The sequence below is a fragment of the Maylandia zebra genome, linkage group LG9, assembly GCF_041146795.1.
Source record: "Maylandia zebra isolate NMK-2024a linkage group LG9, Mzebra_GT3a, whole genome shotgun sequence".
Taxonomy (NCBI): domain Eukaryota; kingdom Metazoa; phylum Chordata; class Actinopteri; order Cichliformes; family Cichlidae; genus Maylandia; species Maylandia zebra.
In genome coordinates this window covers 28,088,773-28,109,794 of record NC_135175.1, presented here as the reverse complement: position 1 = coordinate 28,109,794, position 21,022 = coordinate 28,088,773, and the positions used below count along the sequence as shown (strand labels likewise).

The 21,022-nt window shown below is 40.3% G+C and overlaps 1 protein-coding gene across 4 annotated transcripts in view; it reads right to left on the bottom strand.

The window, feature by feature from the left end:
* Positions 1-21,022, bottom strand: part of cnksr2a (connector enhancer of kinase suppressor of Ras 2a) — a 112,369-nt gene that overhangs the window by 73,416 nt on the left and 17,931 nt on the right. For all 4 annotated transcript variants that reach the window (XM_076888299.1, XM_076888300.1, XM_012919328.3 and 1 more), the window contains exons 2-3: positions 9,001-9,164; positions 7,416-7,618 (exon numbers count right to left, since the gene is read on the bottom strand). In XM_076888299.1, coding sequence (XP_076744414.1) covers positions 7,416-7,618; positions 9,001-9,164 — 367 coding nt within the window. The remainder of the gene's footprint in view (positions 1-7,415; positions 7,619-9,000; positions 9,165-21,022) is intronic.

The following is a 21,022-nucleotide window of genomic DNA, read 5'->3' as shown; positions in this document are numbered from 1 at the left end:
AACCCCTATGAGCAATCGCTTGGCAACAGTGGGAAGGAAAAACTCCCTTTTAACAGGAAGAAACCTCCAACATACACAGGCTCAGAGAGGTGCGTAGATCTGCCAAAGCTGGTTGAGGGTGAAGGGAGGAAACTGAGTGTAAACTGAAACTAAATGTGTTCGAATTGGCAGTTACATGCAGTCTGTTTCCATTTACATCCACAGAAATTCACATTTATTACTTAGGTTCCAGAGTCTAGCCAGAACGTCATAGGTTTTAACAAATATTCAAAAATTCCTCTACAATGACACTGTTTATGGATCTGTTTTTACATAGAACTATAACCAAAATACAGTCAGATGGCAACCAACCAGCTGAAACAAGTCCCCTATTCCACAGAGACGCATCACAGATGAGATGCGCTCACCGACTCAGCTGACTGAGATTGTTTGCAGTGTGTTTGCAATTAGTCTAGAAATCATATGGAAATAACTATTGAAGCCCTGTCAATCTGACTGAAAGAACTGGGCAACCAGCTGATCACTGCAACTATTGCAGAGAAATTCAATGCAACCACCAGATTTGCCTAGTCACAGTGAGGTTGCCATCCATATTTCACTGTAGTGTACGTTAACCACTAGTTTCGCCGAATGTGTATTCCCTAATTGGTTGCTGTGTCAAATATGTTGAAATGTGAAAATGACTGCAAAGAGATAATGCAAAGAGGTTTCTGGTGCTGTACCAAAAACTGTGACGCAGTGAAAGTGTGAGAAGCACAATGCAGATGAGGAGGTTTTTGGTGCAGCATCCTCTTTGAGACACAGTTCAGCCAAGGATCACCAACCGGTTGGATATTACATATTGTTTCCTTAGTGACGTGTGGATTTGCAGAGGTCACTGACCATTTCTAGGCCTGTGTGACAGAGGCATTAGCCTATGTAATGGGATGTAGTGCTTCTGGGATTTTTGCAAGTGAGTATTTTTTAAGCTAATCACTTCTACCCTTTGTGATTAATTGACTGTGAGCTTGTTGTAAGGTCACAGACCCCATCAGTAGCAAGGCGCTCCTATAGGTGACACTAATAACTCAAATAAAAGGCAATTTCTGGCCTTTCAGATATATAGTCTATATTAAATCATAAACTGAGGATCCCTCTCTGCCATACTGCTATTGTTGTGTGTGACACAATGACTGCGTACCACAGAGGTGAGCAGTGTGATTTGTCTTAAAATGCCTCTGCTTGTCCATCTACAAAGCTAATGACTGTATTTTTTTTTGCTGCATGCTACATCATGCAACGTCATCATCATGTTTGTCCTCCAGAACTCAAGAGCCATAAATCTGCTAAGAAATCACAGAAATAAATGTGCTCCTTGTAACAAGACAGACCTTGCCTGACAACCCGTGTGATTTGAAATTCTCTCCTATATCATAATAAATGTATAGGATTTTTTGATTGCACTATAAACATGACCTGCATATAGATTATTTGGCATGTATTTAACAGCTCCAACCCAGCAACACACCCCATACCTCTAAGTCTCCTTATTCACGAAACTGGTAAAAAAATAAATAAATAAATAAATACATTTGAAACACTCGAACTGATGCGGGTTTTTTTGTTTTTGCTTGTTTTTTTCAAATCTATCGGAAAATATTTCGCATTTAAAATGCAGTTTCCCGGGCCACGTTATTAATTCATAGGGAGGAGCTTTCAAATGTTCATTTAAAAGAAACCAAAATCGATCAAGTCAGGTAAAAATTATGCCTGGAAGGGGAAAGTAAACATATATGGAGTCTTCAGGGGCAGCAAAAAGATTGTGTGTACTCTACCCACGCTGTTATTTTATACATGAAAAGGTTGCAAAATGTCTTTTTAAGTCATTTCGGGAGAAGCTGCTGCACATTTGCAATCTGAGCGCTGAACCGCTGCTGCACTTTTCCTCCGTCCCCGAGAGGTCTAATAAGCAGCAATCAGAAGGAGATGAAAGTTCATTTTTAACACATTTTAAACCAATTTGCTTCTGTTGCGTACCTTATAAGATGAAACCATCCTGCCGTTACAAATTCAGGGCAGCTTTTAGCCTGATGTGCTCACCTTTTCCACATTGTTAGGATCCCCTAATGAATTCATTACTTTCAGTAACCAAAAAGGTCTGACTTCAGTAACAAAATAATCTTGTTCTGCTCACACATTTCTTCTCTCCTGACTGTAAAGATCAATTTTATAAGATGTTATTTCATCAAAATAAAGCTTTAGTGGGATCATATTGGTGTCATCAATTTCAAATCACTTGTGTTTCCCCACAAACCTGGAAAATGTTCTTTTGTCTTTTGTTGTATAATCTGCATGATAAAAACATCTTTAAAAAATGAGTTGTTGCACAGTATCTCACAACTGAAGAACAGAAAGCTCTGCTGAGTCTACCCCTATCTCAATGTCGCTTTGCCATTTTCAATTGCATCACTTTGCGTGGGCGACCGCGTGTGCACTTGCATAAGTGCGTGTCAGTGCGTGCCGAGGTGGGTGTTTGTCTGCGAGTGTGTGTTTTTACGAGGCCGTGGGCGTTTCTATGAGTCTGAGGCTCTATGCATTAATGTTTGTTTTGTGGCCTAGCTGGCTTGAGGACAGGTGTGGGTGCCTGGCATTTCAAGAACCGATGTCAAAGACCTTTAGTTGTGTAGCTTATGTGTGTGCTGTGCGCAGAAGATCGTGTCGAGTCATGAATAAATGAAGTGACAGACAACAGAAGAGAGTGAGGAGAGAAGCATGGTGAGAGCGAAAAACGTCTGAGATTATCCCTTTACAAAAAAAAAAAAAAAAACCATATTTCACAAAAACGATGTCAACAACCAACATCTGCAGGAGGGAGCTTGTGTTTTGCAGATTGGTGCTTTCCTTGTACAAAACAGAGAAGTGAGAGAGGATTTGTTACTACAGTCACTATTTTAGTTTTTTCCTAAACATTTCTTTTAGATTAACTGATTTTTTGGATTTGTACATAAGGTCCCAAAATAAGGACAAATGGACACCAAGTTAAGTTTTCAGTTAAGGTTACATCACATATTACAGAAACTGAAATGCACTTCTTTGTCTTTCAGATTATGATTACACAAGTAGATCTCAGTATATTATAATATAATCACTTTTAATTTGGATGCTCATGGTTCACAGCACATGAAAATCTGAACTCCAGTATGCGAAATTATTAAAAAAATATTATTAAAAATACTGCTGGCAGCCAATGGTATCCCCTCATCCTTCATACCATACCATAGGTATACCATAGGTATGAATTTCAAATTCCCACATTGCCTTGTTCTTGTTATTGCATGCAGAAGATTTTCTGAAAACTTGACCTCTGACCTCTAACCTTGAGGTCAAGGTTACTGAGATTCAAACTGGCCCGAGATGTTTAGTAGATAGACCTATGGTATCAATTAAAAACTCCTAGGTGACGTTCTTCTTCAGTTATCTCATTCACAAACTTGGGTTTCCATATTGCTTGCCTGCCTACCCAGCAGGATGACAACAATACCTCAATCAACCTTATGACTGAGGGATAAAAAAGGATTTTTAATACTGAAATGAAAAGCATGATCATTTACACACTCAGCACTTGGTTAGGTTTTCATGAATTTCTGTATCAGTTTAGTTTGGCATGTAGTGGGTCAGCTTTTGACAGGTGTGCTCAAAGTCCATGTTGCTTCGAAAGTGGCCTTTAAGCTAATTTGAGTGGAGTCTTTCACATCTTCCTCCTGACAGTACCCATGGATTCTGTGTGAGGTCCAAGACAGATGACTTGGCTAGCAAATCATGCACAGTGATAACATGGTCAGAAAACCATTCTGTAGTAGATTTGGCAATGTGGTAGGGTGCTAAGTCATGCTAGAAAATAAAATCAGCATCTTCATTAAGGTTGAAAGCAAATGGCTGCATTGACTTTGGACCAACCACCACCAAGACCAGCACATGACATGGGACACCAGATCGGAGACATCTGAAAGATCACACTTTGCTTAAAAAAATTCGGATTCTGAGTTTCTTGACTCTTCCATTCAACCCTAGGACATTGATTTCCCAATGAGAAGCAAAGCTTATTTTCATTTTTAAAAAAGGACTTTGGACCACTAAGCAGCACTCCAGTTCTTTTTCTCCATATGCCACGATGCTTCTACTATTTTCTCTGGTTCAAGACTGGCTTGAAATTAAGAATGTGAAAGCTGTAGCTTTTTTTTCCTGAAGACGTGTGCTCGTGGTAACTCTTGATGCTCTGACTAAAGTTCTTGAATCCACTTTTCTCGACAGTCCTCTTGAGGGTGCTGCTATCCCTATTGATTACACATTTGTTTCTTACCACGCTTTTCTCTTCCGGTCAACTTTCCATTACCATGCTTTGATAGGCACTCTGTGAACAGCCAGCCTTTTCGGCAATGACCTTTTATGGTCATGGAGTTTTGCAACTGGGGTCAATTACTTTAATCAGCTGCTAAAATTCGACATGTTCGATTGTGCTTACTGGCATCGTGTCTTTTACAACAAAGTACCGTTGCATTTGTGTTATCAGTGTCTCTTCACTTTTTGTCACAAGGGATGGTGCTGGACAAACTGCCTTGGACTGTAAAGTGTTGCACTGTGCATATGGCACTGCTTAAGATGGTAAAAATGAGCCACGCTGCTACCCGTCTTTGTGGTAACATGTTTGCAACACCATTTGCAGTGTGTGCTACTTTGCTTCTTTGAAGGCCTTTAAAGAGGCTCTGATCCTTCTTTTCAAACAATGTCCTCATCTTTTGAGCCTTGGGCTGTGTCACTTGGTATTTCTTGTTTGACAGCAGGTTTTCATGAACATTTTTTGTTGTCGTGGTTCTGGGTCTTGGACCTGGTGTTTTTGTGTTTAGTTTGGAATTTTGTTACATCTTCATTGTTTTAGGCTTTGAGAATTTTTTTTTATGTTCCTAGATTCTATTTATATATTTGCTCATTAGTTATTCTCATTCCCATATTGTTTTTCCAATGTATTATGAATACCTAGTTTAGTTTAGATAGGTTTAATAGTTCCCTTAGTGTTGCCCTACTGTCCTTAGTCACATCTCTGTATTTTTTTATGTTAGTATGCTCCATGTTAAGTCTGCCATGTCCCCATGTTTGTTTACCTTTTTTCCGTGTCAATCTTGTGTGTCTTAGTCTCAATATGTTTGTGCTTCCTGTTTTATTTTGATAGTCCCTCATCCCACATGCTTTATGTTCACTTTTGCTTCCCCTGCCTCATTATGTCTAATTTGGTCCAGCTGTGTTTCCCAGCTGTCTCAATCACCCTCCTGTTGTGTCAGTCTCCCTTTGTCCTTTGTCAGCACGTTCCCAGTGTTTCCCACTTCCTTGTATCTCGTTGTATTTTTCCAAGTTTAGTTAATGTAATTTAAAGTTTTCACTTCATTTTTGTATTTAATGCTTAGTCTTTTGTTTGTGGATTATCAGCCAAAGAACCACTCGCCTTTTGTTAAGATTATTCTGTCTCCAGACATCTGCATTTGGGTCCTCCACATCGGACTCAGTCTGCTCTTCCTGCAGACCTTGACAATTTTGTCAGTCATTCATTCCTAACGTACTTGTGTGTACGGCTTCAATAGAGCAAACATTAGCACATGTGCTGCTGCAGGCTGCTCCTCCTACGCTCTATGTCAACATAATCTGACATGGTTATAACTCTGTTTCCACCACATGACTGGTTTGGTGCTACTCTCATTATCAATGACCTTACTTTTCATCGGTCAAAACATGGATGGACAAGTTCTTTCGACTTTACATTTAACCCATCTTATATTTCTGTCAAGTAAAAGCTGTTTCACAATAATGATCTTTATTGTTTTATTGCCCAGACCTAGATACACAGTATTTATATTCACTCAAACATGATGAGAAATATTTGAATAGTCTGAGATACGAGATTCCTTTCATAAAGCATCGTACAAACAGTGCAAATATTTCACATTGCATGTCATGGATGAGTTAATATTTAAGTTTAAATTTGTGAGTTAAATTACAAAATAAAATTTAAATTAACTCACGTGATATTCGATCTTTTGAGACACAGAAGTAATGGTGGGAAAGTCATTCCCAGTATACCTTTCTAGCCTGAGGGTTATATGCATAACTGGTCCACTGTAATGTGAAACTGACATAAAAAATGTTTAAATAATTTATGAACACTCATAAATTGCTATTATTGTTTTGTTCATTTATTTATATTAACCCTACCTACAGACCCCAGAGGTACTTTTTTAATCATATGTGATTTAATTATATTACATTTCATGTATTTTTCCAAGTTTTCATCACTCTGTAAATCACTTTGTTCCCAGCTATTTTGAATCATTGCGTTCTCTTGTATTTTAATCAGTGTTTTATTATGTTTTAATACAAATGCATCTGCAGAAATCTTCTGAGACCCCAGTCAGAGCACCCAATTCTGCCTACACTGTAAAAAAAAATTCCATATTTAATGTTGTTATTTTGACATTTGTTTCAAAGTAATTTGATCAAATAATGTAGAACAAAAGCTGAGCAAACCCAAAATATCTAGTGACTGACCACTGAAGGCTTATTGACTTTCTTAACTTAAGTCAATACAGTATGTCATCTCATCAAAATATCACTGCAAAGCCTTCTGAGCTCTCTGGGTCCCGTTTTAATAAATGTAATAGACAAATTTATTGAGTTATGTTCATGGAGGGCCCTAATTAAAAGCATTGCACAGTATAAGTGCCTGCAGCATGTGGTGTTAATCGCCCTACATAAACACTGTTAATTTTTTCATCATGGACATATTGAACAATCCTAATTTGAACAGCCTTTATTATGACAGAAGATCGTACTCAGAACAAGTTTTCTATCTATTTTTGTGCTAATAAACAAATCCAAACCGAGACAGTAGCATCGGGGTGGTGTCTGATAACTTCAGTCTTGCAACAGGTGGTCTGGCCCGGATCTCAACATCACAGAGTCTGGGATCAGGCTCCATGATGGTGAGGATCAGACAGAAGACACTGAGACAGCCTAAACTCACAGAAGAGTCTCGGAAAAACATCACCTGCCAAGTGTACCGAGGAGAATTGGTCTTGTTGCAAAGACAAATATTGATTTGATTTAGGTTTCAAAGAGCTGCATGGCTTGGCTAAAATCTGAAGTTTGACGTAGTTCACATTTTTATCTCTCGCATGACTAGATCTGCTGTCATACAAGTGAATCATTGAATAACACAAACAGTCTGCAAGCATGGAAATCCTCAGATTTTGAGCATATACCCTATGGCACACCACAAAGGGTAAATCATAAAATCTGTTTGTACAACTAAAGCACCAACCTGCATCATCTCTCCTTTGGATAAACACACCGCGTCTGTGCGCAAAGACAAATTTAGAGAGTATATTCACCTGTCCAGCCAGGCCAGCAGGCTCTTGGCAGCGGTGATGAGGTCGACCACAGAGGTCAGCAGATCATTGGGGAGGCGCCGCGAGCTCCTGCTCTCTGATTGGCTGCTCCGACGCCGTCCGGAAATGAAGTTCTGCAGGTTCTTGGCTGAGGCGCCGAGCTTGTGAGCCAGAGTCCTGACGCTCTCTGTCTCCAGCCCTGAGTTCTAGATGTAAACAAAGATATAAACATGAACAGCGAACCTTCATGAATACAAATTATTTGTCAGCAGGTTTGCCAGCTTTTATTAAGATTTTGCTGCATATTGGTCAATTTTATTGTAAAAAAATAAGCTCCATTTTGTCTTTTATTGTCTTCCACGATGGAGGCGACTAAAATGATGGATATGAATGACTCACAATGACTAAAATGGTTGTTGGAATTATTCAGAGAACGCAGTCTGAGTGGGTGATGATGATGATTATCGTGACATTTATCTAGTTTTCCTGAGATTTCTTTTCTTTTTTGGAATAATTGTCTGAATGAATATGTGACCAGGCTGCTGGAAGCCATTTTCATCATCTGCTCTGCCCTCATGTTAAAATCTGCTTGTAGGAACTTTAATTCAGATTTATTGACTGGAGATGTCAGAGATGTGGAGCAAACAGCACACAACGCAGAGAAGACAAAAGCACTGCACAGAGAAGGGTGACAAGTTCAGTTCAGTCGAGAGTGCTACAAAAAGACTGTTGTTTTGCGCTGCGTTAAATTCGGTTTCACAGTATGGATCTACCCTTTAATGTGCATACATGGGAAGTCAGAAGCAGGGAGCGCAGCAGGAAGAACCTCACATAGCACAGAGCAGAGATTAATGACAACACATTCAGCACAGATTCAGTCAGATACAGTGAGAAAAGGAGGAGCTGGAGTGGAGGGCGGGCTGAAAACTAAAGCAGCTAAAATAGCCACACCCATCAATTGGGTGTGTAGAAGGGTATCAGTGGGCTGGCGCTGAGATGACATGGATAACTTAATGGTCTGGCTAAACTAACAGTTTGCCCAATTTACTATTTTGGTATTTGAGGAAATTATTTTTCTTCTTTTTAAGATGTACTTTTGCTAAACTGGTTTCATTGTGTTTCAGGTTTCATCTTCCTTATAATCTTATATCTAAAAACAATGCTAATCATCTTAAGTTGACTTTATTTTTGCTGTCCTCATTTGAATGACTTATTTGTAACTCATTTTTTATGATTCATATATTGCCGCCTTAGTTTCAGTGTTGCTTGCTTTGTACAGCTGATGTTGATGTTCTGCCAGATATTCCTTAAAAAAGGAGGTTGCTAACCCTGAATCAATTTTTCTAATAAACATAAATTCATGTTTCTCAAGCCAAAAAAGTATTCATTGCATTAATTTCGAACTCCGAATGTTCAAAACGAGGCTATTTGTTTTTACTTTGAGATAGGGACAATTAGGAAATGCCAGGGTTTAACGGAGGACACTAACACATTACTGGCAGTGGCATACATTAAAGCTGCAGCTGTAGAGACTGCTAATGAGAGCTCAGCACTACAGTGAAGCACAAAGCAGAACACACAAACTCACCAGGGCACAGAGCAAGTCGACAGCCTCCAGAATGAGCTCCTGGTGTCCGATGCGAGAGACTCCCAGCTCCTCAAGTTCGGCGTGGCTAATCCTCAGCAGCCGCTCCCCACAAACACCTCCGCGCTCAAAGACACACACATACTGTTGCAAGCAGTCGTCCAGACCTGCAATAGACAAGCACATTATCAAGGTTGCTCGCAAGAGACACATTCACATTTGTTCCAAAACCTACTACTGGGATCACAACCTTCACCTTCAGCCTCTGGATTCCAATCAGTTTAAATGGTCAAAAAGGGACCCAAACAAGAAGAAGTGCTAAAGTTTTTAAACACCTGGGACTCTCCAGGAGCTTTTAGAACTGAAGATAAGAGCACCTTTCAGATAAGAGGTCTTCTTGAAGAATCTAAAAAGAAGTACAGGTGCCTTCAACACAAGCACTTCAGACAACTTAAGACCTACTTTTATGGGTTCGAATAGCTTCCTAATTATTGGCATGAATTTAGCTGTAATACATTTTAGAGTGATGGGATAAAAATAATGCAAACACATTTATATACACCTATTCTTCATAACTGAATTAATATTACATGTAAAATTAAATGTGCATGTTTTTAACCCCCATCTAGAGAGTTTTGGCTTGAATCACAATTTCAGAGATAATGGATACAGAGATGTCTGCCTTCTCTTAAAAATAATGGAGTCAAAAAAGCACTTTGTCAAAGTGCCAAGAAAAAATAAATCAATTAAAAGATGATATTTGAAAAATTTCACTTTTATTCTAAAGAAATTAATAAATAATTTAAAAAAAACATTCACTTTGATGTGACAAAATTCACAGGAACTTTTATCCTTCTGCCAAATCACACGCATCAGAAGAAAGCGTGCCTCTCCCTGTGCTTGTCAGATGGCAGGATGGCTTCCCCCTCTCAGCTGTAATGCTAGCTAGCTGCATGCTCCTGATATACTTAGAGGAGGGCTACCTGCACCAACAGTTTAAATATCTGTTTAATTGTGGGTGTGAACTGTCCCTTTAAGTCAGTTCTGTATGTTTTTAAATGATAAAATTTATTTGGTCAACATAAAAATGTATTCCGCTTTTTACTTCATACTATATTTCATAATCTTTAATCTATTTTAGTAGCTTCATTTAGTTTCCATTCTTTACAATAGCATTTTAAACATGTATCTTACTATATTTCATTTAATCTCTGTGTGTGTGGCCATGAACTCATCGTACACAAGCAGGAGCTGAAAAAACAAACTTGACATCCCATATTGTGATACCATATGATGCCTAGCAACCACGTACCATCACTTAAATTGACCCATCAGTAGGTTTTATGCACAATAAAATGATAAAATATATATATTATAATTTATGCAGTTTTATAGTATGAATGACATTTCATTTGTATCAATAAAACTTCAATTATGCATGATATCTCATGATATTTTTTTTTTTTTTATTTATTTATTTATTTTTTTTAAATGGGTTTATTGCCAGATGTTGAGGTTTACAACATTAGGAATTTGCTGCGGTGCTTCAGTGCAAACAATAAGAATTAAAGTGCTATGTAGAAAGAAAGATATGTGCATGAGATATACATGTGATATATACATGAGAATAAGAATTATGAGTGCTACGTAGAAAGATATATACATGAGTGCAGGTGGTGATCAGTGCCAGACATGAAATGATGCAGTGACACAGCGTAGGGTCATGTGTTAGTGGCGGGGACAGTCATGTGGTTATTGTTCATGTGTCCAACAGCAGAGGGGAAGAAACTGTTCTTATGGCGAGAGGTTCTGGTGCGAATGGACCGGAGCCTCCTGCCTGAGGGGAGCAGGTCAAACAGACTGTGTCCAGGGTGAGAAGGGTCAGCTGAGATCCGGGTTATGATGTTATCTTGTTGCCTAGTGACCAAACAATAGTGCCCTTATCATATACCGCGTATGGGTATCATATACCCATACGCGGTATATGATAAGGGCTTTTATTATGAAAGGAAGGGACAAAGGGTGGTCGCACATTCTGTAATTACCAGGCAGGGGTAGCATTGTGTTGTTAGTATTTAGCTCATCACCTTACAAAGTAATTGTAGGTTTTGCACCAAACACCTAAATGTGTCAGAGCAAATGTCACTTTATACTTTTTAAATATTTATTTTATTTTTAAATAAAAAATAAAATGCTGTAATGTGCAGAATTATTTGGCATTATCGTTACAGAAAATGAAGTCACATCCTGTCTTTATTTATTATTATTTCTTCCTCTCTATTGTCATACTGTGACTTTTCTGCTCACTCATTTCTACTGCTGGATACTGTCAGTAACCATAACTATAAAGAGCCTATAGATATATATAGTGATATGATTAAAGGCTATATTTATGGGAATTATGGGAGTACACAGAAGGTAGTTTGAAATTATTGGCTGTAGACTCTCAGGAAACTCTCATCCCAACGCTACCATCACTCTTCATGGCCTGCCGACAGCTCAGACACTCTTCAACACGTTTATTCCCCAATCAATAACCGCACACGTTCCCACTTAAAATTATAGGTTTTGGGCTGCACTCCAGAAGCCCTAAACAGCTTTCTTTGCCACACTATCAACGGTGGTTTCCTTCTTTAAAGTCTGTCAGTAGGGAGCAGAGATTTCTTTTAGTCTGCACAGAAAAATGCAATGCCAGTTTTTCTACTGCTGCTTGTTCCATTTTGTTTGATATAACACAACAGCTGCTGTGTCATGTTTTTGAGACGTTTTAGCTTGTTCGCAGTTTTGTACATTTTGCCTGTTTTAAAACAAGTGCAGCAAAAGGTAAAGTAGGAGACAGAGCTTGGTTTAAGAGAGACGGGAGAGCCACAAAAGGCATTTTGGGACTCGGTTTGTGTATGTGTTAGTTTCAAAGCTGTTTTACTAAGAAATGAAAGGGAATGGAGAGGGAAATGAAAGAAAGAATGAAACTGTCTATTTGCCTCTCCACCTCAGTGCTAACAGGATATATGGAGGTGATTTTCTACTCTGAAATCTCTTAGATTCAGTGAGTTCTTTTCCACAAGTGAAAGGCCTGTTTTACATCTTCCTGAATCATTTCAAATGCAGTGGGGCAGCACGGCGGTGCAGTTTTTAGTTTCTGAGTTTGAAGCTCCTGCTTAGTTGGGTCCTTTTGGTGTGGAGCTACAGCCTATGTCGGTCTCCTCTGGGTTTCTTCCCAGTCTGAATGCATGCTTGTTAGGTTAATTGATGGTTCTAACTTGGCAATGGTTCTAGATGTGAGAACTGGAGACTTGTCTAAGGAATATCCCACCTTTCACCCTGTGTACCTGGGATAGAGTCCAGCATCCCCCTGTGATCCTAAGTTGGATAAGATGTTACAAAAAAATGATAAATTGTTGGATGTAAAGGCTTAATTTTTAACTGCAATGCAGTTCCAGACATTCAGTGTTTGGCATTATTTTCTATACAGTCTTAAATGTATCTGCTGTGAACATTAAAGCTAGATTATAGTAGAATTTGTCAAAGATATTTTTTACATACATCATCTACAAGTTAGAGCTGCAATATAATTCTGTGGAAAATGAAACCCTGGCTATATACTAGAACATCAGTACTGCCTGGGTAACTGTGGTTTTTTTGCCCTAACAGCTTTCTTTCTCTGAGTTTCACTTTGGCAGCTGTGACCCTTGATATTCAGGTTTTACAAAAATGAGGTGATTGTTAGCTGCAGGTCAATGAAAGAGTTGCTCTCAGAAGATTGGTGTGCATATTTGGCTTAGCACAGATTTTTAAACCAGACACAACCCTCCCATTTATCCAGGCTCATAACCAACAGGGGTTGCATGCTAGCGTGTGAACCAGTGACCTTTCGCTTGTGAGGTGAATGTTAGCAAAACACAACCCCAACCTCATGAACGGGGATCACCAGCTAGTGTACTCTCACTGCTAGTGCAGTCTCAAATTGGAGCGTTGCATGAGGAAGGATGTCTGGTGTAAAGTCAAACAATTCGATTATTAACTTCACAGGAAAATTGTAATTAAGTGAACAAGAAAAGTAACAACAGTCACGAGGTGGGAAAACTCAAAAATCGATGAATCATGTTACCTTGATATTTTGAGCGTTCTAAGCAGTAAAAATAGCAGGTTGGCTGTGTGTATCCTTTTCATGCAGCCTTTCCTCTGTTCATACAAACTGCATTTGTAGTCATGACAAATGACAGAAAGTAATCTAACAAGTATTTCATTTAAAGCACAGCGAAGCCTTTAATTAAGACTTTATACCTCTGATAACTCGCAGGTTTTAAACGTCTGCAATACTTTTCTTCCAAGACTGAAATGAAATTGAAACCGGTGAATGTCTGAGACTAGAGATGCTGCATATCTACTTTGATAATCTTCTATGCTTTTCTCTATTCTCAGTCATAAACAGTTACAGTGCTAGATGCTAATGCTAAACATAGAAAAGTGTGAAATACTGATGTATTACTGATGTACTAAGCAATCCGTGTAAAGATGTAAGATCCTCCCACAGATTTTTTCTAATCTTGGCTCTGACTGATGTCAGTGAGAGTTGATATCCTTAATATGGTAAATGGCCTGCATTTGTATAGCGCTTTTTCTAGTCCCTAAGGACCCCAAAGCGCTTCACACTACATTCAGTCATTCACCCATTCACACACACATTGACGCACTGGCGATGGCAAGCTACATTGTAGCCACAGCTGCCCTGGGGCGCACTGACAGAGGCTAGGCTGCCGGACACTGGCGCCACCGGGCCCTCTGACCACCACCAGTAGGCAAACATGGGGTTAGCATCTTACCCAAGGATATTTGGCATGCAGCCAGGAGGCAGCCTGGGATCGAACCACCGACTTTCTAATTAGTGGCTGACCTGCTCTGCCACCTGAGCTACAGCCACCCCAACTTAATATGGTCATCTCAGGAACGCAGTCTAACTGTGAGCACAACAGCCTCACTCATCTGCTGTTCGGTGGGGCGTACTACAAAGCAAGTTCAGCACAGGTGGGCTTTCTTTGCAATAGCTGGCTTGACAAAACAAAAAACCCAGTCAGATAACAAATTACACAATGGTAGTTATCAACTCTGTCTATGTCATATACACACATATGTATGTATGTATGTATGTATGTATGTATGTATGTATATAAATAACAGAAAAAGGCAACGCAGTGAGAAGGCGACGCTGCAGAAAATCATTATTTTACTGCTTGGTGCTGCCATGACAGCTGCACATTAGCGCTCTGAAACTTGATACATGAGGTCTGACACTGTCTTAGAAATAGACTGATCAGTTTTTTAATGTGTGCTCAGTAGAAAAAAGAAAAAAAAAGACTCAGCAGCAGATTAGAAGCAAGCATAAAAACATATTTTTGCATTTTCAGCATCAACCACAGAGTGCATGCAAATTACTGTGACTGTGGTGCTCTTTGCTCTGCTGTAACTGCAGCTGTGCTTCCTTCAGTGGCATTGATAACCAGTGTTGGTCAAGTTGCTTGAAAAAGGTAATCAGCAACTAATTACTGATTACTTCCCCCCAAAAGTAATCCCGTTACTTTACTGATTACTTATTTTCAAAAGTAGCTAATAACTTAGTTACTTTTTAAAAAACACGATTTACAACATGAATAGGTGATAAATAGATCTTTCAGCCCAATTCTACTTTTTCTACATAATCCATCATACAAAATGTAATCAAATGGAAAAGTCTCTTTTTAAAACTTGTTTTATTAGTTTTAATCTTTTAACTTTATGCATCAAGCAAAAATTTAATTATATGCAACATTCTCTGACTGGAAGAAATTTGTTTAACATTTAAACCTATTTTCTGCACATTGCAGCACATAAAATAAAAAAAATGTGTTTACACTAACTCTTTCAAATAGATGCAAGTAAAACACAGCAGAAAATAAATAAAATCAAAGACTAGCGGTCCTGTTGCTCTATTTTCGCTGTAAAAAGAAGTTTAGGGGTAGGTGGAGGTTTGCCCTGGTGCAGGTGTGCCGCAGCGGTCAGTTGAAGAATCCGCGAGTTTCTCTGTGAATTTCCCATTACGTGGTAGCGCACTCAGTGCTTGCTTGGAAGTTTAGGGGGTTTTTTTCACTGTAAAAAGAAGTTTTCTTCGCACGCACAACAGACGCTAATGTTTTTGTCACTTTTTATGGTATCAAACTCAAAGTAAGGTCAGTACTTCCACGCTTTAAACGCTGCACAGTCATACTCTCTCCTGCACTCAATATATTATCCATTTTTGATCTGCACACAGCTGTTGTCACGAACGTCGCACTCGCTTACATCATTGTCATAAGACACTCTCGCAAGAAAAAAAAAAAAAAATCACGGTTTTAGTAACGCAGTGTTCCTACGGGAAAGTAACGGTGATCTAATTACCGTTTTTGCAATAGTAATCCCTTACTTTACTCGTTACTTGCAAAAAGTAATCGGATTACAGTAACGCGTTACTTCGTGACACTGATGACTCTGGCTTCAAGCTCAATATACCTCAGTAGACCATTTATTTTGCCTGAGGTGATCACAAAAACACTGTTGCAAATTCAGCCTTCAGAAATCAGCGATCTGTGAATGGTTGGTCCCATTAACCACATCTGAAACCTGTTTAAAGTAATTTTTGTTCACTTTCAGTTTGCATGAATCTTCTCAAATGAATAACTTGAAATGATTCACGTAAACATCACACTTTTTCAAAAGCCGTAAGGAGTTTGCATCTGTTGTCCCAACGCTTTGTGCAGCTGCTCATTTCCCCAGATATCTGATTTGAAGAGGCACTGAGAATCTTAGAGGGTTGATATTATAATCTGGATAGGACCCACTTTTGTTTTCTAAGCATGCATGCGAAAAGCACACACCTATTTGCAAAACAACTGCAAATAAAAAGGAGGAAGTTTTACTACTGTCTCAGAAACAAAGTTTTCTCATGTCACCACTATTTATGGGTTCATGTCCAGCTCAGAGTCTCTAAAGGACCTTAAAAAAACCTTGTAACTCAAACAAGAGTCGAGAACAGAAGAAGTAATGGACGAGCAATTAGGCAGCAAACCAGGTAAGACTTTATTCTCTGCTGGATTGTGTAACGTCTGTGCTGTACGTGTGGGCAGGTCTCTCTAGATCTGCTAGTGTGTGAGCGTTTTAGTGGGTGGGTGCGTGCTGTCTTTGAGTGCGTGTGCGCGTGCGTGCGTGTGTGTGTTTGTCTGGCCAGAGTGTGTTTGCTGAGTCAAAGGAAAGCAGATCAAGACAGAGCAGTTCAGCTGCAGCCCCTGGCTCCCAAAACAATGAATGTATCCAGCTTCTAACCCCTTAACAAACAGCCAGCTGGAAAGCACACACACATACACACACCTCTGAGGAATGAGCATTGATTTCCCCTTGCTTCAAGTCACCGCTTTATAATACACTCATCTATCATAACCACACTAACAAAGATGGGGAAACGAAGCAGGATGGGAAGCGAGCAGAGGAAGAGAAGGATTGGGAGAAAAAAGGGCAAACAGGAAAAAAAAAAAAAAAAAACCCACACAAGCCAGCTGCTAAATTGCATGCAAACTATTTCCCACACACAAATTCCTTCTCTCATCAGCAACCAGCAAAACAGCATTTGTCGCTCTCTACACCCTCCTCCTTAGCCGCTAAATCTAAATGAAGCTTTCAGTCCCAGAATGCCATACATCGGGTCAGATGAAAAAAGTGAAAGCTTGAAACCCATCATCATTGGAAAAAAAAGAAAAAGTCACTAAGTTTTATCACTAAAAATGTAAATATATCCTGGCTTTGTGGCTTTAAAATGAACAACGAGCAATTGGTTTTGAAGATAAGAAATCATTCTTTTCACTACTATCTCATTTTGGGAGGAAACTCCACAAATTGATTCCACTATCTGGACCTCCAAACACTTCAAGTCGATGAGCGATATCTCGGCTCACAGCCTCCACTGACAAGCATGAAAGCACTCGATAAGAAGACATCAAACTGCTCAGATGTGATTTGTGTTGCGTGTTTGGCTCAGGTAACCTGAGGTACACATACAGTGGCTTGCAAAAGTATTCGGCCCCCTTGAACTTTACCACATACAAATAAATAACTGTGGGGTGTGCGTAATTATTCAGCCCCCTGAGTCAATACTTTATAGCTGCCAGTCTTTTAGGGTATGTCTCTACCAGCTTTGCACATCTAGAGACTGAAATCCTTAAGCATTCTTCTTTGTAAAACAGTTCCAGCTCAGTCAGATTAGATGGGCAGCATTTGTGAACAGCAGTTTTCAGATCTTGCCACAGATTCTCGATTGGATTTAGATCTGGACTTTGACTGGGCCATTCTAACACATGGATACGTTTTGTTTTAAACCACTCCATTGTTGCCCTGGCTTTATGTTTAGGGTCGTTGTCCTGCTGGAAGGTGAACCTCCGATCCAGTCTCAAGTCTTTTGCAGACTCCAAGAGGTTTTTTTCCAAGATTGCCCTGTATTTGGCTCCATCCATCTTCCCATCAACTCTGACCAGCTTCCCTGTCCCTGCTGAAGAGAAGCACCCCCAGAGCGTGATGATGCCACCACTATATTTGACAGTGGGGATGGTGTGTTCAGAGTGATGTGCAGTGTTAGTTTTCCGCCACACATAGCGTTTTGTCCAAAGAGTTCCATTTTGGTCTCATCTGACCAGAGCCCCTTTTTCCACATGTTTGCTGTGTCCCCCACATGGCTTGTGGCAAACTGCAAACTGGACTTCTTATGGTTTTCTCTTAACAACGCTTTCTTCTTACCACTCTTCCATAAAGGCCAACTTTGTGCAGTGCTCGACGAATAGACTGACTATGGACAGATTCCCCCACCTGAGCTGTAGATCTCTGCAGCTCATCCAGAGTCACCATGGGCCTCTTGGCTGCATTTCTGATCAGCGCTCTCCTTGTTCGACGGCCTTATCTTGGTAGGTTTACAGTTGTGCCATACTCCTTCCATTTCTGAATGATCGCTTGAACAGTGCTTCGTGGGATGTTCAAGGCTTGGGAAATCTTTTTGTAGCCTAAGCCTGCTTTAAATTTCTCAATAACTTTGTCCCTGGCCTGTCTGCTGTGTTCTTTGGACTTCATGGTGTTGTTGCTCCCAATATTCTCTTAGACAACCTCTGAGGCCGTCACAGAGCAGCTGTATTTGTACTGACATTAGATTACACACAGGTGCACTCAATTTAGTCATTGGCACTCATCAGGCAATGTCTATGGGCAACTGACTGCACTCAGATCAAAGGGGGCTGAATAATTACGCACACCCCACTTTTCAGTTATTTATTTGTAAAAAATATTTGGAATCATGTATGATTTTCGTTCCACTTCTTACGTGTACACCACTTTGTGTTGGTCTTTCACGTGGAATTCCAATAAAATTGATTCATGTTTGTGGCTGTAATGTGACAAAATGTGGGAAAGTTCAAGTGGGCCGAATACTTTTGCAAGCCACTGTAAGTAGGACTTAATATGAAATCCTTCGGTAAAGGTGGTAACACCTTTTTAATTGGCAAAGTGGTGGAAAGAAAATTATATGAAGTACTTCCATTTAAAGGTATTCACTCACTATAAGTGTTTTTTAGCAGACTGACACCATTCTGACTAATGTAGCTCAGCCTAAAATCTGTAAGCTTCAAATTTCTGGGGGATTTTTTTAAGTTGGCAATATGAATTACTTATTGAATTGTTTTCTTTATTTCTGTATTATTCATTTCCCTGTTTCTATGGTTTAAATATTGGTGAGTGAAACCAAAGTCAGTCTAAGTCTTGTCCTCCATACAGTAATCACACACCTATCCAAGCCATGCAATGCTATGTTGCTAGGGAATACCAATTCTTCCCTAGTGACCAGAGGTTGCTAGGGTGTGAGCAGCAAGTCTCTAGACTTGTGCCACTGAGGTCTAAAATGCTTGGAGTGACTAATATGACCACAATACAAGTGTGAGTGCATTATATAACAGGACTATCACCAGTGGATGATGCCCTGCTGGTAATGTCCATCTTTTACATACAGTCTTTAGTCAATGTCAGTGATGATGATGATTTTTGGTTAGATTTTTTTTCAGACCTTACGTGTTCTAACATTACATTTTGTCTTTATTCATGTTAAATTTTCACCTTCACTGTAGACAAATGTATTATTCTGTGTAATCTTAGGTATCAAACATCAAATGTACAATTCACAGTGTTCATTTTAAGAGTGACAGCACCGTTCTGTCAAAATATGTTTATAATGCACGTCTAAATACATGGTCTTCCTTCATATATATATATATATATATATATATATATATATATATATATATATATATATATATATATATATATATATATATATATATATATAAGAGAACAGCACCACCAAGGCTGGAGACGGAGCAATACTGGAAGAGCATATGGGAGAAGGACGCAACCCATAACGGCAATGCTCAGTGGCTAGTGGATCTGAGGGCAGACCACAGCGACCTCCCTGAACAGGGTCCAGTAACCATCACAGTGGCAGATATCCAAGAAAGGGTCTCCAGTATGAAGAGTTGGACAGCACCAGGGCCCGACATGGTTCACGCCTACTGGCTAAAGAAGCTGACTGCACTCCACGAGCATCTGGCAGCACAAATGAACCAGCTGCTAGTTAACAAGAGACACCCAGAATGGCTAACTGAAGGTCGGTCGGACGGTCCTGATCCCCAAGGACCCCAAGAAGGGACCGGTCCCCTCCAACTACCGACCAATAACCTGCCTCAGTACTACATGGAAGCTCCTGTCAGGCATCATATCGGCTAAGATGAACAGGCACATGGGTCAATACATGAGCGGGACACAGAAAGGAATTGGCAAGAATACCAGAGGCGCAAAACACCAGCTACTGGTAGACAGAATAGTCAGCCGAGACTGCAAGACCAGACTGACCAACCTGTGCACTGCCTGGATTGATTACAAGAAGGCCTATGACTCAATGCCCCACAGCTGGATACTGGAATGCCTAGAATTGTACAAGATCAATGGGACCCTAAGAGCCTTCATCAGGAACTCAATGGGGATGTGGCGTACAACACTAGAGGCCAACTCCAAGCCCATAGCACAAGTCACCATCAAGTGCGGGATCTACCAAGGAGATGCTCTGTCCCCACTGCTGTTCTGCATAGGCCTGAACCCCCTCAGTGAGATCATTAACAAGACTGGCTACGGATACTGACTACGGAACGGAGCAGTTGTCAGCCACCTCCTGTACATGGATGACATCAAGCTGTATGCCAAGAGTGAACGAGACATCGATTCACTGATCCACACTACCAGGCTATACAGCAATGACATTGGAATGTCGTTCGGACTGGAGAAGTGTAGTCGGATGGTAACAAAGAAAGGGAAGGTAGTCAGAACTGAGGGGATTGAACTACCAGAAGGCAACATTGCAGACATAGAGGACAGTTACAAGTACCTGGGGATCCCGCAGGCGAATGGGAACCATGAAGAGGCCGCTAGAAAAGCTGCAACCACCAAGTACTTGCAGAGGGTCAGGCAAGTCCTGAGGAGTCAGCTGAATGGTAAGAACAAGATCCGGGCCATCAACACGTATGCCCTGCCCGTGATCAGGTACCCTGCTGGGGTAATAGGCTGGCTAAAGGAGGAGATAGAAGTCACTGACATCAAGATAAGAAAGCTCCTTACCATGCATGGAGGGTTTCACCCCAAGTCCAGCACCCTGAGGCTGTACGCTAAGCGGAAGGAAGGGGGCCGGGGACTGGTGAGTGTCAGCACCACAGTCCAGGATGAGACAACGAACATCCAAGAATACATTGGGAAGATGGCCCCAACTGACCGAGTGCTCAGTGAATACCTCAGGCAGCAGAAACCCAAGGAAGAGGAGGGAGAGGAGGAACCATCATGGAAGGACAGGCCCCTGCACGGTATGTACCACCGGCAGATAGAGGAGGTGGCTGATATCCAGAAATCCTACCAGTGGCTGGACAAAGCTGGACTGAAAGACGCC